This window comes from Crocuta crocuta, unplaced genomic scaffold (assembly GCF_008692635.1).
Source record: "Crocuta crocuta isolate KB4526 unplaced genomic scaffold, BGI_CrCroc_1.0 scaffold36, whole genome shotgun sequence".
NCBI lineage: Eukaryota > Metazoa > Chordata > Mammalia > Carnivora > Hyaenidae > Crocuta > Crocuta crocuta.
Genome location: NW_027532203.1, coordinates 7,637,103 through 7,661,652, shown reverse-complemented (window position 1 = coordinate 7,661,652; position 24,550 = coordinate 7,637,103). Strand labels below are relative to the sequence as shown.

Here is a 24,550-nt window from a genome sequence, read left to right as displayed (position 1 = left end):
TCTGTCACGTTAACGAGGAAAATGCAGGATTCGGTGAGAGAAAAGCAGAGGGGACGGTCCTAAGTTGAGTCTGAGGGGTAAGCGGTATTGGGAGAGGGGGACAGTGATAGAGTGATGTTGAGGAGTAGATGGGAAACTCCGTGGAAGATGCTTGGAGCCGTTGCAGGGTGTCCGATCAGAAATATCCCCCAGGCTCTTTAACTGGGTACCTCAGGGAGAAACAGACATTAGGTTTGAACCTCTCTGAAGTGAGAGGCACCCCCCCGCCCCCCGCAGGTCTTTAGTTAGTAATAGTAGGTAGTAGGTTTTGCTCCTATTATTTTTATATACTCTTCACGTAAAAATTATTTAGTCAAGATGGTAAGTTTTATAGGGTGCCTGGGTGGCTCAGTCGGTTAAGTGTCACAGTCTCACAGTTCATGGGTTCGAACCCCGCGTCGGACTCTGTGCTGACGACTCAGAGCCTAGAGCCTGCTTCACATTCTGTGTCTCCCTCTCTCTCTGCCCCTCCCCACCCCTCCTCAAAAATAAACAAACATTAAAAAAAAAAAAAGATGGTCAATTTTGTGGTATGTGTATTTTACCACAATTAAAAAAAATTAAATGTATACTTTGTTGTTTTCCTGTGTATGGGCCATTCCTTACATGTGTATAATTGGGAAATTATTCCAAGGAAAGGGCATAGAGTAGTTGGCATTAACGAACATTAAATTTTGGAACAGCAAACCCCATTTACACTGCTATCGTGGAAGGAAAGACCGGCCTTGTTAGAAAATACCTAAAGCATGGTGAGGGACGTAAATAGTTCATTTATTTCCATGTGACCTGAGCAACCGAACCTTTATTTAGGGGAGACCTATTTTTTTTTATAGGGTGTTTTATAGATTACATTATCAGTGACCCACTTGTCATGTTACTTGCCATTACACAAAAAGAGACCCCAAATAAATCATTTAACCTCTCTGGCCACGACTGGGGCCGGCTGTGGTAGTGGAAGATCATCTCAGTCATTTTTTGTGCAAAGAGCATGGACTATGCCAACTTTGGGGAATTCTTTTTCCTCTCTCCCTTCTTTCCTTCCTTCCTTTCTTTTTTTTGTTTTAAAGATTTTATTTTTTAAGGAATCTCTATACCCAACATGGGGCTCAAACTCACAACTCAAGATTAAGAGTCCCAAGCCTCACCATCTGCGCCACCAGGCACCCTTGGAAATTCTGTTTCTGATAAACTTTGGTTTAGAAGTTGCTAAGTCATTTTGATTAGTCCGTGGCTGACCTTGAGGCAGCTTCTTGGTAAGAGGATAGAAGGGAAAATTAATCTCCACATGTAGAGAGCTGTTACGTAAATGCTTTGGGAACTGGCATTGTTTGGCAGGTCAGGTGTAGAGGTTACCCGTTTTCGGCTCATCCCAGCCCCCTCTTTACATTGTAATGCCCTCCCACCCTCTTAGCTGGCTCTTCCTTATCTCTGTCTTACTCGCTTTTAAAAATGCTAACTGAAGTCCCTGGTTTCTTTAGATTTCCTCTGTTTCTACCAGGTGCCCTGTTCTGTCCCCACGTCCCATCCAGGACATCACATTACATTCAGTCATCACATATCCTTAGTCCTCTTGGCTGTGATGCTTTCTCAGGCTTCCCTGGTTTTTCATGACCCTACGGTGTCCTGAGTAGTGGTCAGGTGTTTTGTGGACCGTCTAGCAATTGGCATTTGTCCAGTGTTTTTCTCATGATGAGCCTGGGGTAGCGTGTTTCTGGGGTAGATAAGGTGCTGTTCTCATCACTTCAAGGGGACATGCTCTACATGTGAGTCATCACTGATGTTGACCTTGGTCACCTGGCCCAGAGAGTGTTTTTCAGGCTTTTCCCCTTAAAGTTACTCATTTCTTTCCCCTTTCCATTCTGTCCTCTTTAGAAGAAAGTCACGTAAGGAGTGAGGGGTTATTCTTTACCTCTGTAAGGACGGGGAGCAACTACATAAGTTATTGGGAATTTCCTCTGTACAGGACATTTGTCTGCTTTCTCCCGTTTATATTTTCAATTACTTCATTTCATTTCCTTTCATTTTCTTTCAGAGTGAGAGTGCGAGCAGGGGAGAGGGGTGGAGGGAGAGGGAGAGGTCATGACTTGAGCCGACATCAAGAGTCGGATGCTCAACCGACTGAACCACCCAAGCACCCCTGTTTTCAATCACTTCTATCATTCTGGACTCAGGGGTTTTTAATGTTATACTTTGGTTTATTATCCAGTACCGCTCTACTTGTTGCTCAAATTGTTACAGGCTTTGGCCATTGGGAGCTTTTTCAGGTGACCTTGTTCCTTCGATGTGCCCCTATCAGTGTAGTTGTTTTGTTTGGGGCACTTTCATTCTTACTGGGAATCCCAAGGTCCTCCAGGCCCCTCATGTGCATTTCCTGCCTGATCCCAGAATCAGTTATTTCTCCAGGCTTTTCTCCTTTTAGTGGAAAATGGTGTCAGAAACCAAGAACCATGTGCTGGATGTCCCCACCAAAGGTGGTCTTTTGGTCTTTGCCAGGCATCTGCCCTTGACTGCGCTCCCCTTCTCAAATGACTCACTTTCCTCTTTTTCCTGTTGAGCCTTTCAATAAGCCTGCCCAGATTTGGTTGGTGTAGCTTCAGAATTTAGGAGACTGCGTCGAAACAAAATCATTATATTTTGGATGGGGGATTAAGCTGCTTTTTTATGTGGTCTGAGATCCGGTATCAACACTACCTAGAAATCTGGCTAACAGGATTGAATTTGGGTTGATGGTATTTTTGGTCTGCAATTTGTATCCTTTAGCATAGTTCCCAAGAATTTTTACAGATTTGTGAACCTTAGGGAGGTTGTTAAGAACTCATTAAAATTAAATTTTGAGCATTTGGTTTAATGAAGGCAAAATAAGTCGATGCAATCAAACGGACTTGGGAACTCGAGATTTGCATTTGTCTTTCCCAATTTACAGTCTAGCTTCGATGACAGAGAGTGCCAAGGGTAGTGACGGAGTTAAATGAAGGGGATTAAAGTAAAGCCTAGATGCGTGGAATAATATAAGATTCATATCTTCAGGATGTAATTTCTATGTTTGTCCTTTATGGGATACCCTATATGAAAACCACTTTCGTGTTGAGTGTGGGTCTTGAAACAGATTACTTTCTTTTCTTTTCTTCACATTGCATTAATTATTGGTTGGTTTTCTTTTTTGTAAGTAGATTCCATGCCCAGTGTCAAGCTCAATGGGGACTTGAACTCACAACCCTGAGGTCAAGGCCTGAGCTTACACCGAGAGTCGGTTGCTTTACCGACTAAGCCACCCAGGTGCCCAGTTGAGTTTTCTTTATTAACTGAGACTCTAGACTTAAGAGTTTTGTATCATTCTTGGAGCTCCCGTGGGGAGGGCTCTGCAGATTCAGAGAAGGCTCAGCTCTCAGATCTGACCTTCTCTAGGGGCCCACCCATCTTCAGAGGACAGAGCTGCTGTTCATGGGAAGGGGTACAAACTCTGAGTGCTGTGTGTTTCATGATTTGATGATGGTCACGTTCTCCCTACGTATCTAAGTGCCAGTCCTCCCCAATTCCCCGGGGGTGCGTGCAGGTACTGTTCACCCCGGCGTTTAGGTGGAGAACTTCCTGACACGAAGAAGTCAGAGCAGAGGGAGGGTGGGTGTGCAAGGGGTGTGGTGTGCATGTTGTGGAGCTGGGACAGTAAATGCTCATTCTTTCCCCTTGGGCTTTGTTAATAGGAACGGATGTGTCTCGGGGCTGTAGTAGGAGTGGGTTTTGTATGCTCTTGTGTATCACTATCAGCTAAGCGACAAAGCATGTAGGTTGTTACGTTATTTCCTAGAGCGGCAGAAAGTGGTAAGTAGGATGTTCATCATGTCCCTCCGTGCGTCTGTTCACCCTTCATCGGCCACCTCCTTCTCTCACAACTGGTAAGGAAACCATATGGGCCAAGTGTAAACTTTGTAATAATCAATAACATAGAGATTGGGATGTAGTAAGTTACTTTTTTGCCACTTTAGGCATTTGCTAATACATATTTATAAAGTCGAGAGACAGATGCACCTGAAGTAACTCTGATGCATCATGGCGGCAGCAAAACTCAGTATATAGCCTTTTGGGAAATTGTTGTGGGACCTTCGGTCAGATCAGAATTTGCGGATCTCCTGCGTTCCTCTTTTCAGAGACTCAGAATATTCATTAGCATGGTGACTAGTTGTCAGCCAAAAGGAAATCTGTTCAGTGTAGAGAAGTCCAGCTTTTCCTGTGTGTACTTGCTTCAGTCTCGCATTTATGAAAAGCCTAATAAGATCCTATGGAAGTTGTGTGTGTTTCACAGTGTGCAAAGGTGCCCCAGGGTTTTTGAGGTTTTCCCAGAGAAGGTGAGTGTCAGCGTCAGGGACGTAGCACAGACAGGACGTGGAGGGAACATGAGGACTTGGTCCTGTAGTGGGGGAGCCAGGCGGGGAACCGGCAGTTTAGGGTAGAATTAGGGCTGAGTGTGCAGATGCCAGAGCTGTGTGAATGCACGATGGTCCGGACCACGGGAGCTGCCTTGCTTGCCCTTCGAACAGAGGTCGCTGCAGAGTCTGATGGGACCCAGGGGCAGGAGGGGAGAGCAGGGGACCCATGAGAGGAAGGATGGCCGGTCGGGGAAGGAAATCCTGCCGCAAGGCCACGGGCAGTGGGAAAGGCCACGGGCACTGGAACGGGTACAAGGCAACAGGGGCCGGGAACGGACTGTTGTACGTTATACGGGGTGTTTTCTCGCTGCGAGGCACTTGCTTGAATTCATTTAGTAGCTACACACGATTAAATGATAGCACGTGTCTTCACCAAATTTTGAACTTATTATAACTTACAGAAAAGTTGCAAAAATAACACCAAAAGTTCCCCAGCTTTCCCTAACCACCTGGCAGAATCAGAGCACTAACCAAAGCTCAACAGTTACCACTGATGCACTGGCCATTACAGGCTGTCCTCTGACTTGAGCAGCTTTGGGACTGACTGTGGGGGACAAGATGGGCACAGTTTTCTTCCTCCAGCCTTTCCTGTACCTTCAGAATTGTGTTTGCCCGTTAACTTCAGCGAGTTCTTTTCTTCCCTTCATCTCCTGCATGCCGATGCTACTTACTGTGATGTAGTCGGGTTCTTTCTTAGAGTTGCTTTTTCATTTTGGGGCTCCCATTATTCCTGGTTGCCTTCCCCACCTCCATTTACATACCGTAAAGTTCTTTGGGATTTTAAAAAAAATTTTTTAATATTTAATTTTGAGAGACAGAGCACGAGCAGAGGAGGGACAGAAAGAGAGAGGGAGACACAGAATCTGAAGCAGGTTCCAGGCTCTGAGCTGTCAGCACAGAGCCTGACTTGGGCCTTGAACCCACGAACCGCAAGATCATGACCTGAGCCGAAGTCGACGCTCAACCAACTAAGCCACCCAGGTGCCCCAAGTTCTCTGGGTTTTAACAAACGCATAGAAGTGTGTATCCACCCCCAAAATTGTGACACAGAATAGTTTCTTCACCCCAATTCCTTCCCGTGGCCTGGATTGTAGCAGTGGTATCCGGCAGGGGCCAGAGGAGCAGAATTTGCCTTGCCGTCGAGTACTGGACCGGAGGTGGCGTGCCATGGGTCCCGGGCACTGAGGGTGGGCTCAGGCTAAGGTTAGGGGAGGTCTCTTCATGCCCGTAGGTGGAGGTGACAGGCGTGACCCAAGAGCATGGGAGAGGGGCAGCACGCTCGCCGTGGAGATGGGGGCTGGTTTGCAGCGGCCCGCCGTGGGGGATGGGGACGGTCAGAGGACAGGAGGGGGTGGGAAGAGGTCTCCCCTGACACCTGCTGTCTCTGAAGCCGACTGCAGGGAGAAGAAGGCACAGAGCAGGGAAGGGGGAAGGTGAGGAACCGCCTCTGTCCTCTGACAGCGTGGGAGCCAGCAATGTGGAAGAGAGCGTCGTGGAGCCAAGTGAGACGGGTGGGGGGTCGGGTAAAGAGCAGGCATCCCCCTCTGCCCCGGAGATTCTTTGGCCCACTGGAGAGGCCTTGGTGGGACAAGCAAAGGAGTCCTTCATGGCTGAGCTTTGAGCGCTTGGATCTAAGGGTGGCCTTCTTTAGCGGGGGTGATGTGGGATGTAGACCAAGGATTGCAGGTGGGGCTTTGCAAGGGCTGAGGTTTGTAGGGGCCCTTCGCTTATGTGGGGGGACGACCCCTGGCCACTTCTGCAGGGCTGGGGAGAGTGGACGGGCCCGGGGAGCAGGGAGGCACCTGTTTGCAGAGCCTTGAGGGCAGTGTGGGTGTGCAGGGAAAGCTGCTCTCTTATCCCTGTATCTCCCAAGGTGGTGCCCTGATTAAGTGGTGCTGTGTTTATGTTTCCAGAAGGGTTTTGAACTTTCACATCAGTTCTGTTTCCAATCAGGAGCATCTAGTATTAGTGGAAGAAGGAAACATACTTCCTTGGCCAAAGGATCTGCGTACTGAGAATCGATACAAGGATCATATTGAGATTAATATGAGGATTTAGTGAAACAATTAAGCATCTATTCTGGATGAATAGCAACCATATTTACTAATTTCTTGTTAATTCCTCCAGAATTAACAAAACCCATATTCTGTTTTTTTCACCCTCTGTGTAAAGTGGCTTTTCACACACTACGTGGTGCCCTGGTATAGGTTGTGTAGAAAATGGAAGTTCTTCTACCCTTGGGGGGCAGCGCGGGGACATAACCAGACCCCCAACCAGTGCAGAAAGGCGGGAGGTGGTGATTCCCATGGTTCCCACTTCCACTGGAAAGGGGCTGTGGCTGGAAAGGAACCTATAGACCTACCAGGTGCTCTGGCTTATTGGTTTTTTTTTTAATGTTTTTATTTATTTCTGAGAGAGAGAGAGAGAGAGAGAGACAGTGTGAGCAGGGGAGGGTCCGAGAAAGAGGGAGATAGAGAATCTGAAGCAGGCTCCAGGCTCTGATCTGTCAGCACAGAGACCAACGCAGGGCTCAAACCCACGAACCGTGAGATCATGACCTGAGCCGAAGTCGGACGCTTACCCGACTGAGCCACCCAGGCGCCCCACTCTGGCTTATTGTTAAGATTCATCAGGGTCTGATGAGTGTGGAGGACAAAGATAAAGTGAACATTTTTCTTTAGTATTTTGTCACTTGCGTGGAGCCTTCAAATGGCCTATAATTCTTAAGAGATTCTCCGTAGATCCATGTGTTATTGCTTAGTTTTCCTCAGAGCTGTGCACACTTCGGTGTGTACGTGTGTGTGTGCGTGCGCGCATGTGTATTTTTATTGCTATCATTTTTTTTTATGTTCTCATTTTTTGAGAGAGAAAGGGAGAGCGTGAGTGGGGGAGGGGCACAGAGAGGGAGACAGAAGATCTGAAGTGGGCTCTGTGCTGACAGCTGACAGCAGCGAGCCTGCTGTGAGCCCGATGCAGGGCTTGAACTCACATACTGTGAGATATCAGCTGAGCCAAAGTCAGATGCTCAACCAACTGAGTCGCCCAGGTGCCCCTATTACTGTTATTTTTGAAATCTAAGTGTCTGCTAGTTTGGGGACCCAGTCTTATCCACTCCGGCCACCCCACCCTCCACCAGAGAAGCACGGAGACAGAGGTTCTTTTTTTTTTTTTTTTTAAGTTTGTTTATTAATTTAGAGAGAGTGAGCAGGGGAGGGGCAGAGAGAGAGGGAGACAGAATCCGAAGCAGGCTCCAGGCTCTGAGCTATCAGCACAGAGCCCGATGTGAGGCTCGAACCCATGAACCTTGAGATCATGACCTGAGCCGAGATCAGGAGCGGGGCGCTAACCTACTGAGCCCCCAGGTGCCCCGAGGCAGAGTTCTTAACAGCTGCTCCAGGGACTGAGCTGATCAGATGTTTCTCCTTTTTTTGAAACACGACAAAACGGACATCTGTTCCCAGCTGGTTTAGGCCAAGTGAAGAAGTGGGGGGCCGACCTGCATAACTGAACCTGCTTGGTATTTGGAACGGAGTTGCAGTGAGAAAATATTTTTCTTTTATAAGCAGTTCACATTCAAGTGGGATGGATAGAAGCGGAAGGCAGAAGGTCGGTTGAGGATAAAGAGATGTGATTTCTTTCTTTCTCCCACTCCCTTTCTTGTCCCCTTCTTTCTTTCTGTGGCTGGGAGGTCTGGCGGGGAGCCCGGGGCATACTGAAGGTGAGAGGGTACTGGTGGTGGAGAAGGAGCTGAAGGTGTGCTGACTAGAACGGGGGAAGTGTGGGCGGCCAGGAGAAAGCAAGTCCCATGTGTGTCTTTGAAGACTTCTAAAATCCAGGGGTGCTAGATTCCTTTTCTAGGAGCAACAAATGGAATGTGGAATGTGAAACACCGCTTAATATTAACATGTTATAAGAATGTTATTGAGAAAGAGGGGAGAGAGAGAGAGAGAGAGAGAGAGAAAATGAGCAGGGGAGGGGCAGAGAGAGCGGCGAATGAGGATCCAGAGCAGGCTGTGAGCTGCCAGCACAGAACCCCATGCGGGCGGGGCTCAAACTCACGAACGATGAGATCAAGACATGAGCCAGAGTCTGTCGCTCAACTGACTGAGGCCCCCAGGCGCCCCAGAACATTTTCATTTGAAGGAAAGGTAAGGGAGTTAGAAATATGTGTTAGACTCATTACTCTGTTGAATTAGTTCTTTAAAAAGGGCTTCCATGTCCAGACAGTGCTAGAAAATAGTGACAAATGCGGTCTCCCCAAAAGAATGACAGACCTTGTATTATTACAGTTGTTCTATGCAAAGTTTGTATAATACCTGCAAGGTGGTCAGTGTATGCTGGGATCATTATGATTTTAGAGTTTATTGGTTTTCAGGAAAGAGAATATTAGTTTCTCCATTTAAATGGGAAATCTGGTGTGTTTTCACCGCCCAGACTGCCGTTGTGTATCCATCTTGGAGGCAGAACCCAGGCTGGGTCAGGCGCATGTAGGCACAGCCCTGGGGATGAGCTGAACTTAGCCTTCACCGGGACGGTGACACCTGAGCCTTTCACGCTGCCATTCGCTGGTTTAAAATTGGGAAACAGCTCCGCAAAGAACAGTTTCTTTTATCGGAAAGTGTAAGAAGGATGAGGAAGGGGTGGGAAGGTTTGTCTCAAGCCTTTTTTTTGACTTGATAACTTGATAACTCCCAAAGACGAGATAGCTTTCTGTAATTTTAAGGCTTTGGTAGGAAAGGAAATGTTTGGTCTGTGTCCGAGGAGAGAATCAAGTGATCACGTGACAGACCCGAGTTCTTTCAATTTCCGCTTTTGTAAACAGGCCTCACGTTCTCCCCACAGATATTTTCAAGGTCTCTCGGTAAAGGGACATTCTACATGAAGCACAGATGCTGTTAGTGAATTACAGGTTATTGATATGGGGTTTCGTTTTAAATTAAAAGACTATTAGTGCCTTTGAAGGAAGATATGTTTTACAGAGAGCAAATGAAATGAAAGACATTGTTATAATAACGAAAGCTAATGCTGTCTGATAGTCAAGCTGTGCAGGGGAAGAGGAGCTCAAGTCTCCTCTGTCTATTACTTTTCTTTTTTAAAAGATCATTTATTTTGAGAGAGAGAGAGAGAGAGAGAGCGCACGAGCAAGCTGGGGAGGGGCAGAGGGGAGAGAGAGAATCCCAAGGCTCCGTGCTATCAGCAGAGCCCAACTTAGGGCTTGATCTCACAAGTGAGATCATGACCGGAGCCCAAATTAAGAGTCTGGATGCTAACCCCGTGAGCCACCCGGGTGCCCCTATTACCTTTTAAAAGAGAAGACTGAAGTTTATTTTTGTGATGTTTTCAAAACAGCGGTACTTCGGAATTGGGATGAAAAATGGACAGAGCTTTCAAATATAAACATCGCTCTTTGTACCCGACATAAGTGGGACGTGAAGAGGGAGTGAAACATTTTCTTGCCCCCAAGTGGAAAGTCTGCTCTTGCCTTTCTGAGTGCGGGAAGGGAACGGGTAATAGGACAGTGTGATTGTGGGTCTGGAAAACATTTCTGTGAACCACAAAAGAAGTGTGAAGTTACAGAGAGCGGGATTCATTACACGGTTCTACAACCCCGCAGCGGTGAGGCCACCGCAGGGTGAGCTTGGGTTTCAGAGCCCGCTGGGCTCTGCTCTCGTGCTTTCGCGCCCTCGACCTTCACGTTCCTTCAAGTGAACCGGGAGGGCCGACTCCTGGGTTTTGGGGCCACTGCTGATTCCTTCTTACCTCTTCAGAATATCCCGTTATCTTACCCTCAAGTTCACCCTCTTCCCGCAAGAGAAGGTGTCAGACTGAAGTGACACGGGGACAGGGGAGCAGGGTGTGTGGCCACATGACTGCCGAGAAGGAGTTGCTGCTGACCCAGGAATGTCTTCTCGGCCCCTGGGCTTCCTCTCTGGGGTTTTCCAAACCTCACCTCTGCTTTAGTTGGGCAGGGAGGAAAAGATACGGGCAGCGAGGGGGCGGGTACTGCCCTACTGTGTCAGGCACGTCCCTGTCCTGCAAACCGGAGAGGAAGATGTGAAGATCCATTTACTCCTCTTCCAAGGATTCCTAAGTACCTGCCTGTTACACTGCGGATCCAAGCGGTCATTTGCTCGACAAACTTTGTTTCACGCAAGCCCTTCTATCATTTCTTGTGGTCGCGTGTCCTGGGCCTGCCACCCAGGGGTGTTTGAATGGCCTCTTATGTTCTTTGTTCCTGATCCGACTGCTCTCTGGGATGGACTGATGTGGACCTGGGTGATGTCTTTCATTCACCCAAGTTACAGGAGGGGGGCACGTGCCATAAATCCTGTGTCACTGTAAAAAGGGGGGTGGAGAGACCAAGGTGGAGCCCAGCTACCCCTGGGGAGGTCTAGAGCCTGGATCCAAGCTTTAGATAAGTGGTGACTTACAAAAACTGTTCAGGGACGCCTGGGGGGCTCAGTTAAGCGTCCGACTTGGGCTCAGGTCATGATCTTGTGGTCCATGAGTTTGAGCCCCGCGTCAGGCTCTGTGCTGACAGCTGAGAGCCTGGAGCCTGCTTCAGATTCTGTGTTGCCCTCTCTCTCTGCCCCTTCCCTGCTTGTGCCCTCCCTCTCTCTCAAAAATAAACATTAAAAAAATTAAAAAACAAAACAGTTTTTAGACCCTTCCAGCGCTGGCGGGAGTTGGGCGGTAGCTCACAATTCTGTGTCTTGAGTTCTCTACGAACGTCCATCTACAAATGTGGTAAAGATGGACCACAGCATGATTTGATTGCGAGTTTTCATCTGCCCCTGCAGTTTGCTGCTTGAAAATAAAAGTAGTGACGTTCAGGGATTATTCCTCAGTGGGTGGACTCTTACGTGGGTATTAATCTGGCAGATGGAGTTTCCATTTCCTATACTTTGCAGTTTAAATGTCCAATTTCATTCTCAACAGAAAATCATAATCACAAACCTGCCCTGGGTACAACTGGTCATGGATATTTTCACAGCAATATCAGCTTAGAACTGTTGGTGTTTTCTTTCCTCCACACCTTGTATCTGGGCTGTGGTTTGATGCTGGGGACATTATTCCCTGTCTGGTCCCACCAGGCCCCTGTCTCAGAGAGTGGTGGCCCTGGGGTGTTTTCTCTGGGCTAAAGCAAACCATCTAGGGAAAAGTACATGGGATGCTTTTAGTTCTGCCTTAACGGAGATGTGATTTGTTCCTTAACTCATTCCTGTTGAACCGTGCTTGTTGATTTCATTTTTATTTTTATTTTTTCAAATTTTTATTTAAATTCTAGTGAGTTAACATACACTGCGATACTGGTCTCAGGAAAATTCTGTGATTCATCACTTAACATTCAACACCCAAAGCTCATCACAGCAAGTGCTCTCCTTAATGCCCATTACCCAATTTCGTCTTTTTTTCTTTTTTAAAGTGTTTTTAATTTTTATTTTTGAGAGAGAGAGAGCAAGTACGAGGGGGGAGGAGCTGTGCTGACAGTTCAGAGCCTGACGCGGGGCTCAAACCCACAGACAGATCATGACCGGAACCTGAGTTGGACCTTTAACCGACTGAGCCCCCCAGGTGCCCCCAGATTTCGTCTTTAATAGTAGTTTTTCCCATCCAAATCATTAGAAGTGTTGGGATGTGTCCCACAGTGAGGAGGGTGGCTCAGTGCCTGTGGATGGATTTGTGGTTTATGTGAGTTTTCACGCGGATGTAGAAATCCTGTCTGGACCCCTGTACACGTATTTTTGTTAGGAATGCATGATCTTTTACAGATCATACCCCACCCCCAAAGTCATTAAACACTTTAGTAAAACGTGGAAGACAATCTCTCACTGATTTAAAGCAGGTTTAAATGAGGAACAACAGTGAGTTTTGAGAAGGAAAGAGTCTAGGAACGTGTATCTACAAATCAAGCTGATTCTTCCGTTGAATGTTGCCTAAAACTAGCCGTAACCCTCTTCCCTTCTACATTGGTTTCTTGTTTCCTCTTTTCCCTCTCTTCCTGGCTGCCTGCCTCCCTCCGCTGCAGGAGGAAGGAATAGACCCATAGAGATGCCCTCCCTTGCCGAGGGCCCCGCAGCTGGTGGGGGACGGCGCTAGGTCTGGGCCCCGCCTCCTGATAGGAGTCCCGTGGGCCAGCCCTGACTTTGTGGTGTGCTAGTCATGCGGCCCTTACGGGGTAACGTGAGTGAGACCAAGTCCTCTTCAGTCAGCTGACAGGCTGGCAGGAATGAAGAGACAAATGTGTGCACACTTGTATACACATGCCGTGCCGCCTACCGGAAGCTACCTAGAAACCGTGCGCTGGGGTCCCAGAGCCGGGCGGGAGAGGGCTCTCTCTTCCAGTGGAGTCACGTCTGATCTTCCCAATCACGTGTCCTCTGCAGGTAGGGCAAAGGGTGTCCTTTGAAGGCCCCAAGCGTTTCACGGGTTTGGAATCCTTCATCTGTCGTAATGGCGGTCACCGTCCGTTTTCCGAAAGCTCTGTCCTCCTCCTGCCCGGGGACGTGCCCCGCCCCGCTCGAGCCGTGGCGCAGAGGGGGCGGCCTCCCTCCCCCAGGCCCTGCCGCGCCGACAGCGGTGTCGTGGCAGGGCTGTCCTCAGCCGCCACAGCCACGTGCCAGCCCACTGTGCCGGGTGAGTGGCAGCCAGGAAATGGCCGTGTTACCTTAGCCGCTAAAAGCGGTGAAGCAGAGAGGGAGACGGAGGGGACGCCATGCTCTTCTACCAGGAGAGTATTTTTTCCCTAACACAATAGAGAAAATTAGGATTCAGTAACAAATGATGGAATGAGCCCCGTAGGATTTTTTTGTTTTTAAACCTCAACATTATGTGATGGGTTGGGATGCTTCTTTGTTTTGTGGGCGAATTGAAATCGGTAATTATTATTATTTTTTCGATTGTCATATATTCCTTTTCATGCGAGAGGCCAAACGTGGCAGTGACTGTAATAGCGCTGATTTTGCCAGGAGAGTCGAATGGTACAGAGACCGAAATAGGTTTGCAAACAGCTTTTTGTGGAAACGGTCTGATGAACGCAGTGGTGAATGGCAAGCTTTCTGGGTGTTGCACCGAAGGCTACTTTTCGTGCCGTCCCAGTTCCAATCAGCTTCCTTCCTGTTAGAGAGTTGTCCTTCGGGGGGTGCTCTCTAGCATTTTGGTGAAATTAGTTTGAAGCTGTAATTATCAAGGCTTTACACACGTTCTCTGGACGTTTGTTCACTGAGTCCCCTCGTAAGAAGGTAGTTATCAGCCTGCTCTTTTCTTGGTCCTCATCACCGTGTTTGTGAAATCCTGTGGGGCTGTTTATCCCATCGTTACCGAGTTTTCATTGCTGACGGGATTATTTCTGTTCGTTTAACAGAACATCTGATCACATTCATGACCATGGGGGATATGAAGACCCCAGACTTCGATGACCTCCTGGCAGCATTTGACATCCCAGACATGGTCGATCCGAAAGCAGCCATCGAGTCTGTACACGAGGACCAGGAAAGCCACATCAAGCAGAACGCCCATGGCGACGAGGACTCACACACGCCCTCCTCTTCCGACGTGGGTGTCAGCGTCATCGTGAAGAACGTGCGGAACATCGACTCCTCCGAGGGCGCCGAGAAGGAAGGCCACAGTGCCGCGGGCAATGGCCTGCACAATGGGTTTCTCTCCGCGCCCTCTCTCGACGGTTACAGCAAAGACGGATCCAAGTCCTTGAAAGGCGACGCGCCCGCCTCGGAGGTGACTTTAAAAGACTCCACGTTCAGCCAGTTTAGCCCCATCTCCAGTGCTGAGGAGTTCGACGACGACGAGAAGATAGAGGTGGACGACCCGCCTGACAAGGAAGACGTGCGCCCCGGCTTCCGGGCGCACGTGCTGCCGGGGCCGGCCGCCCCGCAGGGCTCCGACAAGCCCAAGGCGCTCGCAGGGGACAGTGCGAGCAAAACCGGGGTCTCTCCTTCAGGCAGCTCAGACAAAAGCAGAGCTGTTAAGCGAGAAACAGAAACAAATTCCATAAATCTGAGCGTTTACGAGCCTTTCAAAGCCAGAAAAGCAGAGGATAAGCTGAAGGAAAACTCCGAAAAGGTGCTTGAAAACAGGGCCCACGACGGCAAGCTGAGCGCCGAGAAGAGCGAGCCCAGCCTCGGCAGCGTGGCGCCGTCGCGGTCAAAGCCATCATCCAAGCTGTCCTCCTGTATCGCTGCAATAGCAGCACTTAGTGCTAAAAAGGCGGCCTCCGACTCCTGCAAGGAACCGGTGGCCGAGTCGCGGGGGCCCTCTCCGTTACCCAAAGAGGCAAGTGATAGCCCCAGAGCTGTGGAGAAGTCTCCTGAATCCCAGAGCCTCATCGACGGGACAAAGAAAGTGTCCCTGAAGCAGCCAGACAGCCCCAGGAGCATCTCCAGCGAAAACAGCAGCAAGGGGTCGCCGTCCTCTCCCGCGGGGTCGACACCAGCAATCCCCAAAGTCCGCATAAAAACCATCAAGACGTCTTCTGGGGAAATAAAGAGAACAGTGACGAGGGTGTTGCCAGAGGTCGATCTCGACTCTGGGAAGAAGCCTTCGGAGCAGGCAGGGTCCGTGATGGCATCTGTGACGTCTCTCCTGTCCTCTCCGGCCTCGGCTGCTGTCCTCTCCTCCCCGCCCAGAGCGCCTCTGCAGTCGGCGGTGGTCACCAACGCGGTCACCCCTGCAGAGCTGACCCCCAAACAGGTCACCATCAAGCCCGTGGCGACCGCCTTCCTTCCGGTGTCCGCCGTGAAGACGGCGGGCTCGCAAGTCATTAATCTGAAGCTCGCTAACAACACGACGGTCAAAGCCACGGTCATCTCGGCTGCATCCGTTCAGAGCGCCAGCAGCGCCATCATCAAAGCCGCCAACGCCATCCAGCAGCAAACCGTCGTGGTGCCGGCGTCCAGCCTGGCCAATGCCAAACTCGTGCCAAAGACTGTGCACCTCGCCAACCTTAACCTTCTGCCTCAGGGCGCCCAGGCCACCTCCGAGCTCCGCCAAGTGCTAACCAAACCTCAGCAGCAAATAAAGCAGGCAATAATCAATGCAGCGGCCTCGCAGCCGCCCAAAAAGGTGTCTCGGGTGCAGGTGGTCTCGTCCCTGCAGAGCTCCGTGGTGGAGGCTTTCAACAAGGTGCTGAGCAGCGTCAACCCAGTCCCAGTTTACATCCCCAACCTCAGTCCCCCTGCCAGCGCAGGCATCACGTTGCCGACCCGTGGGTACAAGTGCTTGGAGTGCGGCGACTCCTTCGCCCTGGAGAAGAGCCTGACCCAGCACTACGACCGGCGCAGCGTGCGCATCGAAGTGACGTGTAACCACTGTACCAAGAACCTCGTTTTTTACAACAAGTGCAGTCTCCTTTCCCACGCCCGCGGGCATAAGGAGAAGGGGGTTGTGATGCAGTGCTCCCACTTGATTTTAAAGCCAGTCCCAGCTGATCAAATGATTGTCTCTCCGTCCAGCAATACTTCCACTTCGTCCTCCGTTCTTCCAAGCTCCGCCGGAGCCGGCGCGCACACTGTAGCGAAGATTCAGTCCGGCCTCACGGGGACAGTCATATCCGCTCCCTCCAGCGCACCCATCATTCCAGCGATGCCTCTGGATGAAGACCCGTCCAAGCTCTGTAGGCATAGTCTGAAATGTTTGGAGTGTAATGAAGCTTTCCAGGACGAGGCGTCGCTGGCCACGCACTTCCAGCAGGCTGCAGATGCGAGCGGACAAGTAGAGTATCCCTTCCATTTGGGTGTTTCGGTGACGAATCCGTAGACATGAGTGCTCTATACGATGATGCCCTTGATTTTCAGGGTGGGAACTCAGTTAAATGGGAGTGCGTGCATGTGTGCGTGTGCGCGCGTGTGCGTGTGCGAGTGCACGAGAGAAAGGGTTGTTTTCAGAGACTTGGACAGTGTTGAAATATGAGTCTCATTTTATAAACCACTTCTTCGGAAGATGATTTTTTTTTTTTTGACAGAAACTCAATGTACTAGTTGAGTTATGGCGACTTAGATGTGGGATAAATGCGTTCTTAATTGTTGGGTCGTTGGTATACATGTGGGAGGTCTGAGATGTGGCCAATGATAGTATCGTGCCATTGTATCCGGTGTTCAAGTCAGGTTACATCACCACCGTTCCTGGTTATTAATGGCAATTTGGGGCTTGAAAAAAGAATTCCTGTTATTTATAATTACTGTCTTATACAGTTAAACAGACTTAATCGGTACCCACTTACATGGTGTGCCTGCTAGCCATAGTGGTGTTGGTCCAGAAGTATGTTCACAAGTCCTCAGGATGACGAATTTAACCTACAAATGGAGAACCGTCTCCATTTGAACAGAATGTCTTCGCATTTCTTTGTAGCTTTTATTTTTAGCCTTACTCTCTTTTGGTGGTGAAGTGTAGGTTGATGTGGGTGAAATGCATGTCTCAGTGGACATCATTGAGCCCTTTTATCTTCCATCATCGTCTTCTCTCCGTGAGCCACCATTTGGCCAGTAGACCGATCAGTATGCTTTACAGACAATGTGAGACTTATTTGGAACTAACTGGACATGTTGAATGAACCAAATTCAAGCCAGACAGACTGTACGGTTTATTGTCCAAACGAAACTCACGAAGTTGGAAGGGGCTGCTCATTTGAGCTAATACTGGCTCGAACCTCAGTCTGCGAAGACCCAGCAGCGACCCGCTTTCCTCTATTCGCCTCTGTATCTTGTTGACTGGGAGGTTGACGCTGTGGTCCAGATGTCTGATAGAGCTGCTGGGATCAGTTTCCTCAAGGGCCACTGCTGAGTTAAGTTCTTTGGAGGATTTGAGTTGGGGGAACAGAAGATCAAGAATACCTTGATGAATTTTTTCCTTTGGATTTTCAGTTGGGTGGAGATGGAAACCTTAGAGAGTTTTGAGAGCATTCTTGCAGCATCGGATGTTAGATTTCCTTGGCCCGGACAGTGGAGCACTCGGTAGAGTGGCTGGCCTGTTCAGGAAGGCGGCGTGACATAGCCCTTCTCGCGTGTTCTGGTGACACACTTGGGTTCTTTCTGGGTGCCCTCGGACCTTGTCACTGCTTCATCAGAAAGGCCGTATTTCTTCCCATCTTAAAAGGTTGTAGTTTTTAAAAAAACCCATTTCTTTCGTTCTGTTTGTTCTCTTGCCTTGTTTCTACGTCCGCTGGTGCTCTGTGTGGGGGCTGGGTGAGTGCCGGATTCACAGGGCTCTTCCCCTCACGTCTCGCCTAGCTCGTGTGCGCGGGTCAGGATCTGGCACTTTGAGCTGCCCTCTCATCGTCTGTTCTCTTTGGGATCTTTCTTTTCTGGGAAGGGGCAAGGACGTGGGCTGAGGTGTAGAACTTCTTCTGTGTATTCCCCTAGTTTTTGTTCTGTATTGACCGTTCAGGCCCAACAGCCAAACTAGGGTCAAACTGGGGTGGACATTTCCCTCAGGGAAGGAGATTAACATCTTCTCGTGTGTGTGTGTGTGTGTGTGTGTGTGTGTGTATGTGCACGCACGCGTGGTTGCTTTGCCTCGACTCTGGCGTTTCGCTGGGACAAGCGTATAGTGTAGCTCACCTGTTTCACCTGAAATACTTAGGAATGAGTCATGGCAGAGGAGCATTAATCTAGGGCCAAATATACACTGAGCCGAACATTCCCCTTACCCCCCATGTCCCCCACCGCACTGTCTTTTCTTTCCCCCCCGCCCTGCCTGGCCACGTGTCCACCCAGTTTGTATTTATGCTCCGAAACCTCGGCTGCCTGCACCATAAACGTGTCCGTGGCCTACGCCTCCTGTTCTCGTTTCCTCTTCTCTTACTGGAGTCCGTGCCCAGAACTCCCCCCTCTTAATACCCCGTCTTCCCCCACCAGGCCAGAGGGGGGTTCTCTGCAGACCCAGCAGGCAGCCTTGACCCTTGCTCAGCGCGGCGGTCCGCGGGAACGCTGCCGCTTCATCAGCACTCGGTGTAATGAAGCCAACGCCGAGACTCCTCCATGGTCCAGGGTGTTGGTAGGACCCATGTGGCTGTTCTGTGCGAGCCCCCAGTGCAGCGGAAACTGGGAGGGGTCCCCACCCACGGCTGTGGGTGTGGTGTGGCATCAGGTGACGCCGGTGGGAGAGCTGGGGGCCGAAGCCAGGAAGAACCCAAGAGAGAAGAGGGAAAGTTCTTCATTTGATCTTGCCCGCTTTGCTCTTCACGAGACTCGTGGCCAGTTTACAACGTGGACTTCTGTCCAGTTGAGGAAAACAAGTCTGGCTGTGGGAACCGGCCCCTCCCTGAGAACGGCTCTTCAAACGCGTCTGCTAACCAAACGTCGAGGCTGAGCTAATGGCACCTCAAGTAGCAGTCTCTCTCCTAAACCCCGTCTCCTCCCTTGCCCACCACAGCCTGGTATTTAAACTTCTACCGAGAGAGTGGACTGCCTCCCCTTTGTCGGGACCCCCGTGGCCTCCCACGCTGGCTCTTCCTTCGGGAATGGGACTCTGGCGTGAGGTTAGCACTTTCCCGGGCAGGGTCCCCTCGGCCTGCAGGGCAGTCGTAGGTTGGGGACCTTCACAGCCGATTCCTGCATTGACCCTGCTGCTGCTGCTGATCTTGAAGGTTCAAGGGTGCGACTGTGGGCTGCCGCAGGACAGGCCCGCTACCCCTCGTGCATGACCTGCGGCTCTTGACCAGGCTTAGAGGTGGGTGTACTACTTCGTGGGCAGCAGGAATGTTTCTCCTGCCCCCGCCTCCCCCCGCCTGCCTCTACGTACAATTACCATGGTCATGTAAGAATTTTACCTGCTACCACTGCGGGGTTCTGTGTTGATGTTTTGGTCTTCTTTCTCAAATCACTGAATTTTTAAATTAAACTTTTTTTTTTTCTTAATGTCAGAGAGAGACACACACACACAATCTGAAACAGGCTCCAGGCTCTGAGCTAGTTGTCAGCACAGAGCCCGATGCGCAGCTCGAACTCACAAACCGTGGGATCATGACCTGAGCTGAAGTCGGATGCTTAACCGACTGAGCCACCCAAGCACCCCAAACTTTTTAAGTTTATTTATTTTGACAGAGAGAGAGAGAAAGAGAGAGAACTAGTGGGGGAGGGATGGAGAGAGGGGCACAGAGGATCCAAAGCAGGCTCTGTGCTGACAGCAAAGAGCCTGGTGTGGGGCTTAACCTCACGCACGATGAGACCATGACTTGAGCTGAAGTCGGACACTTCACCGACTGAGCCACCCGGACACCGTAAAATCAAACGTTTTATTTTGGGATAATTTTAGATTTGTGTAAAACAATATAGCGATCCTGCGTATCCTTTATTTACTCTCCCCCAGTCCAACGCTGCATGATGGTAGAATAGTTATCATCGCGGGGATAATTGGCATTGATGCATTGAGTCTGCAGAATGGTTTCCATGACCATCAGCAATTTTCCTATTGCCTTTTTAGAGCCACCCCTACCCGCCGCTTAACCCCCAGCAACCCCTAATCTCTTTTCCATCTTTATGGTGGTGTTATTTCAGGAATGCTTTATACATGGAGCCACATCGTTATGTAACCTTTAGGGACTGGCTCATTTCCTGGAGATTTCATACAGGTTCTAGCGTGTATAGAACCTAGTGTGTTCTTTCACATCGCTGAGTAATATTCCATCCGAGGTCGTACCGCAGGGTGTTTACCTTTTGGTCTTTGCAGGATTACTGCATTCTTTCCAGTTTGGGGTGAATTCTGAGTGTAGCTGCTATAAACATTTGTGTCCAGGCTTTTGTGTGGACCTGAGCTGGAGTTTGCTGGGATGAAAGGTCAGGTGTATAATTACTGGGTCGTATGGTAGTTGATACATTTATGTTTTTAAGCAACTCTTTTCCAGAATGGCTGCACAGTTTCCTGTTCCATGGACAATGAATGAGTGGTCCAGTTTCTCTGCATCCTCACCAGCTTTTGATGGGTGTATTTGACATTTTAGCCATTTTGGTAAAAGTGACATAGCTGCTAGTGGTGTTTATTTGCAGTTCCCCAGGAGCTCATGATCTAGAATATCTTTTTTCTTAAAAAAAACTTTTCTAAATTTTGTTTTGTTTTGTTTTTTTGTTTGTTTTTTTGCATGAAAGAGAGAGTAAGATGGAGGGAGGGGCAGAGAGAGAGGGAGACAGAATCTGAAGCAGGCTCCATGCTCTGAGCTGTCGGCACAGAGCCTGACATGGGGCTCAAACTCACAGACCATGGGATCATGACCTGAGCCAAAGTCAGATGCTAACTGACTAAGCTACCTGGCACCCCCTAGAACCTCGTTTTTCATGTGTTGAGGTGCCCTCTGTATATCCTTTTTGGTGAAATGTCACTTTTGCCCATTTTCTTTTTTTTTTTTTAATTTTTTTTTTAATGTTTTATTTATTTCTAGGAGAGAGAGAGAGACAGCGTGAGCAGGGGAGGGCCAGAGAGAGAGGGAGTCACAGACTGAAACAGGCTCCAGGCTCTGAGCTGGCAGCCAGCACAGAGCCCGACGTGGGGCTCGAACCCACGAACCGCGAGATCATGACCTAAGCGAAAGTCGGACGCTTAACCGACTAAGCCACCCAGGTGCCCCACTTTTGCCCATTTTCTAACTAGATCACATGTGTGTGTGTTTTAACTGTTGAGTTTTAAGATTTCTTGTATTTTAGATACTAGTCCCTTGTTAGGTGTGTGGTTGCAAGTCTTTTCTCCCTGCTGTGGCTTGTCTTTCCATCTTTTTAAAAGTTTTTACAGAAGTAGAGTTGAGCCTTTGCATATTTAAAGCAGGTCTTCAGCAGAGCAGATGGTTTCAACTTCATTGGTTTTGCCTTTTAGGGCTTGAGCTTTTGGCGTCAAGCCTGTTTTTTGCTCTGGATTCTGAAATTTTTTTTCCCTGCGTTTTTTCCCTAAAAGTTTATGGTTTGGGATTTCACACGTAATTAACCCCATGATCCATTTGGGTTAGTCTTAGTGTAAGGTAGGAGATGTACACTGAGTCTTATGCGGTTGTCTGTTTTCCCCATGCGCGTCATCTTTCCCTGATACCAGTTATCCAGAAGACTGTCTTTCCTCTGTTTCCTCAGTTGCCTTGGCACCTCTGTCAAGTAACAGTTGGGCATAATTTTTTTAAAGTAAGCTCTGTGCCCATTGTGGGTCTCGAACTCACAACCCCAAGATCAAGAGTTGTACACTCTACTGACTAAGCTGGCCAGGCGTGCCTCACTCAGTTGGGCATATTTGTGTGTGGTTAGTTCTGGGTTCTGGGTTCTGTTGTCATGTTCTTTACAGTGTCTTGAAATCCAGTACACGGATACTGTACCAGTTTTTATTCTTTTTTTCTCAAAATAGTTTTTTTTTTAAATACGATAGTTGACACTCACACTTTTTTTGCTATCCTAGTTCTTCTAGGATACAAATTTTAGAATAGTCTTGTCCATAATTACAAAGAATCTTCCTTGAATTTTGATAGGAATTACATTAAACCTGTATATCAGCTTGGGGAGAATTGATATCTTTACTGTGTTGAGCCTTGTAGACATGAATACAGAACGTCTCTCCATTGATTTAGATATTTAATGTCTGTTATCATTTTGTGGTTTTCATCATACACCTCCTCTAAGTGTCGTTTTGCTCTTTCTTTTCGTGCTTTCTAACAATTGTAAATGGTATTATACTTTTCGGCATTCACATGTTCATTGCTGATCTGTAGAAATACAGTTAACTTTTCTATATTTCTCATGTACCTCATGACTTTGTTGAATTCGTTTATTGGAGTCAGTATTTTGGGTGATTTTTCAGGTATTGAACCAGCCTTGCATCCCTGGAATGGTTTCTCCTTGGTCAGGCTATGTAAATTCCTTTCATATATTGTGAATTTTATCTGCAAATAATTTTGTGTTCGAATTTTACGTGTGAATTCATGTAGCTTTTTGAGGTGTGTGTGTGTGTGTGTGCGTGTGTGTGTGTGTTTACTGCCTTTGGTTTTGGACAGGTTAATATTAGCTTTAAATAATGCACCGACAAGAATTCTCTTCTATTTTCTGGAAGAGACTCTACTATTAGTGTTTATTTAAAAAATAATTTGTGGAATTCTTTTGGGCCTGGAGTTGTTTTTTATTTTTTTGGTTTTTTGTTTTTTGTTTTTTGTTTTAAACATCTGGGCTAGTAAGGGACTCCATCACTTGGGAGAGATGAAAGCCCCACTTCCCTACTGGTTTTCTCTGCCACCATCTGCCTCAAGGGTGTAGGGACAACTTACTGCAGCTGTGAGAGGGTGGAGGTCTAGGCTGTACCTGGACTTGGCATGGTGGCTGTGGAGCCACAGAATTTCCTGTGGTGCGTGGCCTGGAGTAGAGCAGTAATTGTCTAAAAGTTTTCTATTTCGTTAGCCTCCCCTTTGCCTAGAAATATAGTAGGCTTTTGTTAGGGATTTTGTTATTTTTTTGTCTCCACCTATTTGCGCTTCTGAGTTGCCACCTTCTTTAGCTCCAAATTTGGGGTACATGAGGCAAAAAGAAACCCAGAGAACTCATCACCATGTCATTGCTCTGGTCCCGAGATCCCCTGACCAGCCTGCCTGCCTTCTTCTCTCTGCCTCTCAGAATATTCTAACGTTTGTTTTGTAGATAATGCTCAGGAGTTTCAGTTGTGCTCAGTGGGAGGACCAGGGAGAGGGACTTCTATTCCATTTTCCTGGAAGTGGAAGTTTCAGTCTTTAAACACCCCATGCAGCCGCTCTGTCTTCAAGGATAGATTCCGCAGGCTTCCCACCTGTGACTCTGGGCTGAGTTGTGGAACTAGGTGTCCCGGGAGCACAGCGGCCCATTTGACCGTCTGGGCCTCCCCACTTTTCTGTGTCTCAAAACACTGCCTCTGCCAGAGCAATGTTCTCGTCCATAGCCCGCCTGCCAAGGCCATTAGGAATGAGGTGGTGACTCTCGTTTTCCCTCTGTCATCTGTGGAGCCCAGCTTCTGAAGACCCCAGCCTTGCTCCTGGGAACTACTTTCTTTTGGCCGAGTGCAGCCCCATCACCCATCCATCTGTCCGTTTCTCCCCATTGAGATGTTGACCCCTGTTGCTGTTTGATTGGGTCCTTCCGGGAGTTTTCCGAGGGTGCTTGTTGGACCCCTGTGAAGGGTCCCTCTTTTGTTAACCCCATCCGTGGCTGCGGCTGACGGATCTCCGCCCAGCGCCTTCCCACACGTGCGTGTTTAGCCTTTGAGACCTTTGGAAAATGCAGGGGGACGCAGTAAGGTTCTGGTGGCATTTGCTGAATTCCGCCAGCCCAGTCACTCCCCTCCCCGCAGCTGTCCTGCAGACAGTCTGTGTACAAACGTACCGATGGCCACAGAGAATCCAGAGTGCCGTCGTGTCATGAACCGGCCCCATGCTCAGCACACCCGCTGGTGCAGGTCTCTGCTAAGAGCCGGGTTGGCAGGTGTGGTTTAGCCCAAGGCCCACGGCCCCACATTCCCCAAGGCAGAATCCAAGTCACGGAATCGCGTCACACTCTGACACGTGATGGTAGCAGGACCCCAAGCATGCTTGGCCCGGCTTGCCCTGCCTGTGTCTGCTCATCGCCCAGAGGATCTTGGGTGGATCCTTTCCCCACCCAATGGCGTGGAGCCAAGCAGTGCGGTGAAAATGGAGCCACACGTGCCCTTCACTTCTAGCACCAGTTAATCTGCCCTGGCTGGAGGTTTTTATTCCCGCCTGTCTGATTATAAGAATGCCTGCGTTCGGACACACTGAAAGAAAGGAGTAGGTAGAGGGGTGGAGAAGCTTCCCTGTGCTCCATGAAGTATTTAAGAGCTGACAACTATACTTTTAATAATTGATATTAAAATGTACCAGAATGTCATTACCTCTCAGAAAACCATGACTGAATTTAGCCAAGCACAGACATACTGTAGTAACCCCTTAATTGGGCAGAATCAGCTTTATTCCCATAGAATCTACACCAGCATTAGAATCTGAGAATGTTATGGGTCTCGCAGTCAGCCCTTTGGTTTTACATTTGGGGAAACAAAAGACCAGTGAGTGGCAGGACGGGGACTCAAGGCAAGATTTCGTTCTAGCTGGCTTATCGTTCTTTCCGCTTTGTCAC

At 48.9% G+C, this 24,550-nt stretch overlaps 1 protein-coding gene across 8 annotated transcripts in view; it reads left to right on the top strand.

Moving 5' to 3' along the window:
* The window catches only part of ZNF532 (zinc finger protein 532), a 103,729-nt gene that overhangs the window by 32,442 nt on the left and 46,737 nt on the right, over window positions 1-24,550 (top strand). For all 8 annotated transcript variants that reach the window (XM_077777719.1, XM_077777717.1, XM_077777722.1 and 5 more), the window contains one exon: window positions 13,828-16,190. In XM_077777719.1, the coding sequence (XP_077633845.1) occupies window positions 13,845-16,190 (2,346 nt within the window). In that variant the 5' untranslated portion in view covers window positions 13,828-13,844. The remainder of the gene's footprint in view (window positions 1-13,827; window positions 16,191-24,550) is intronic.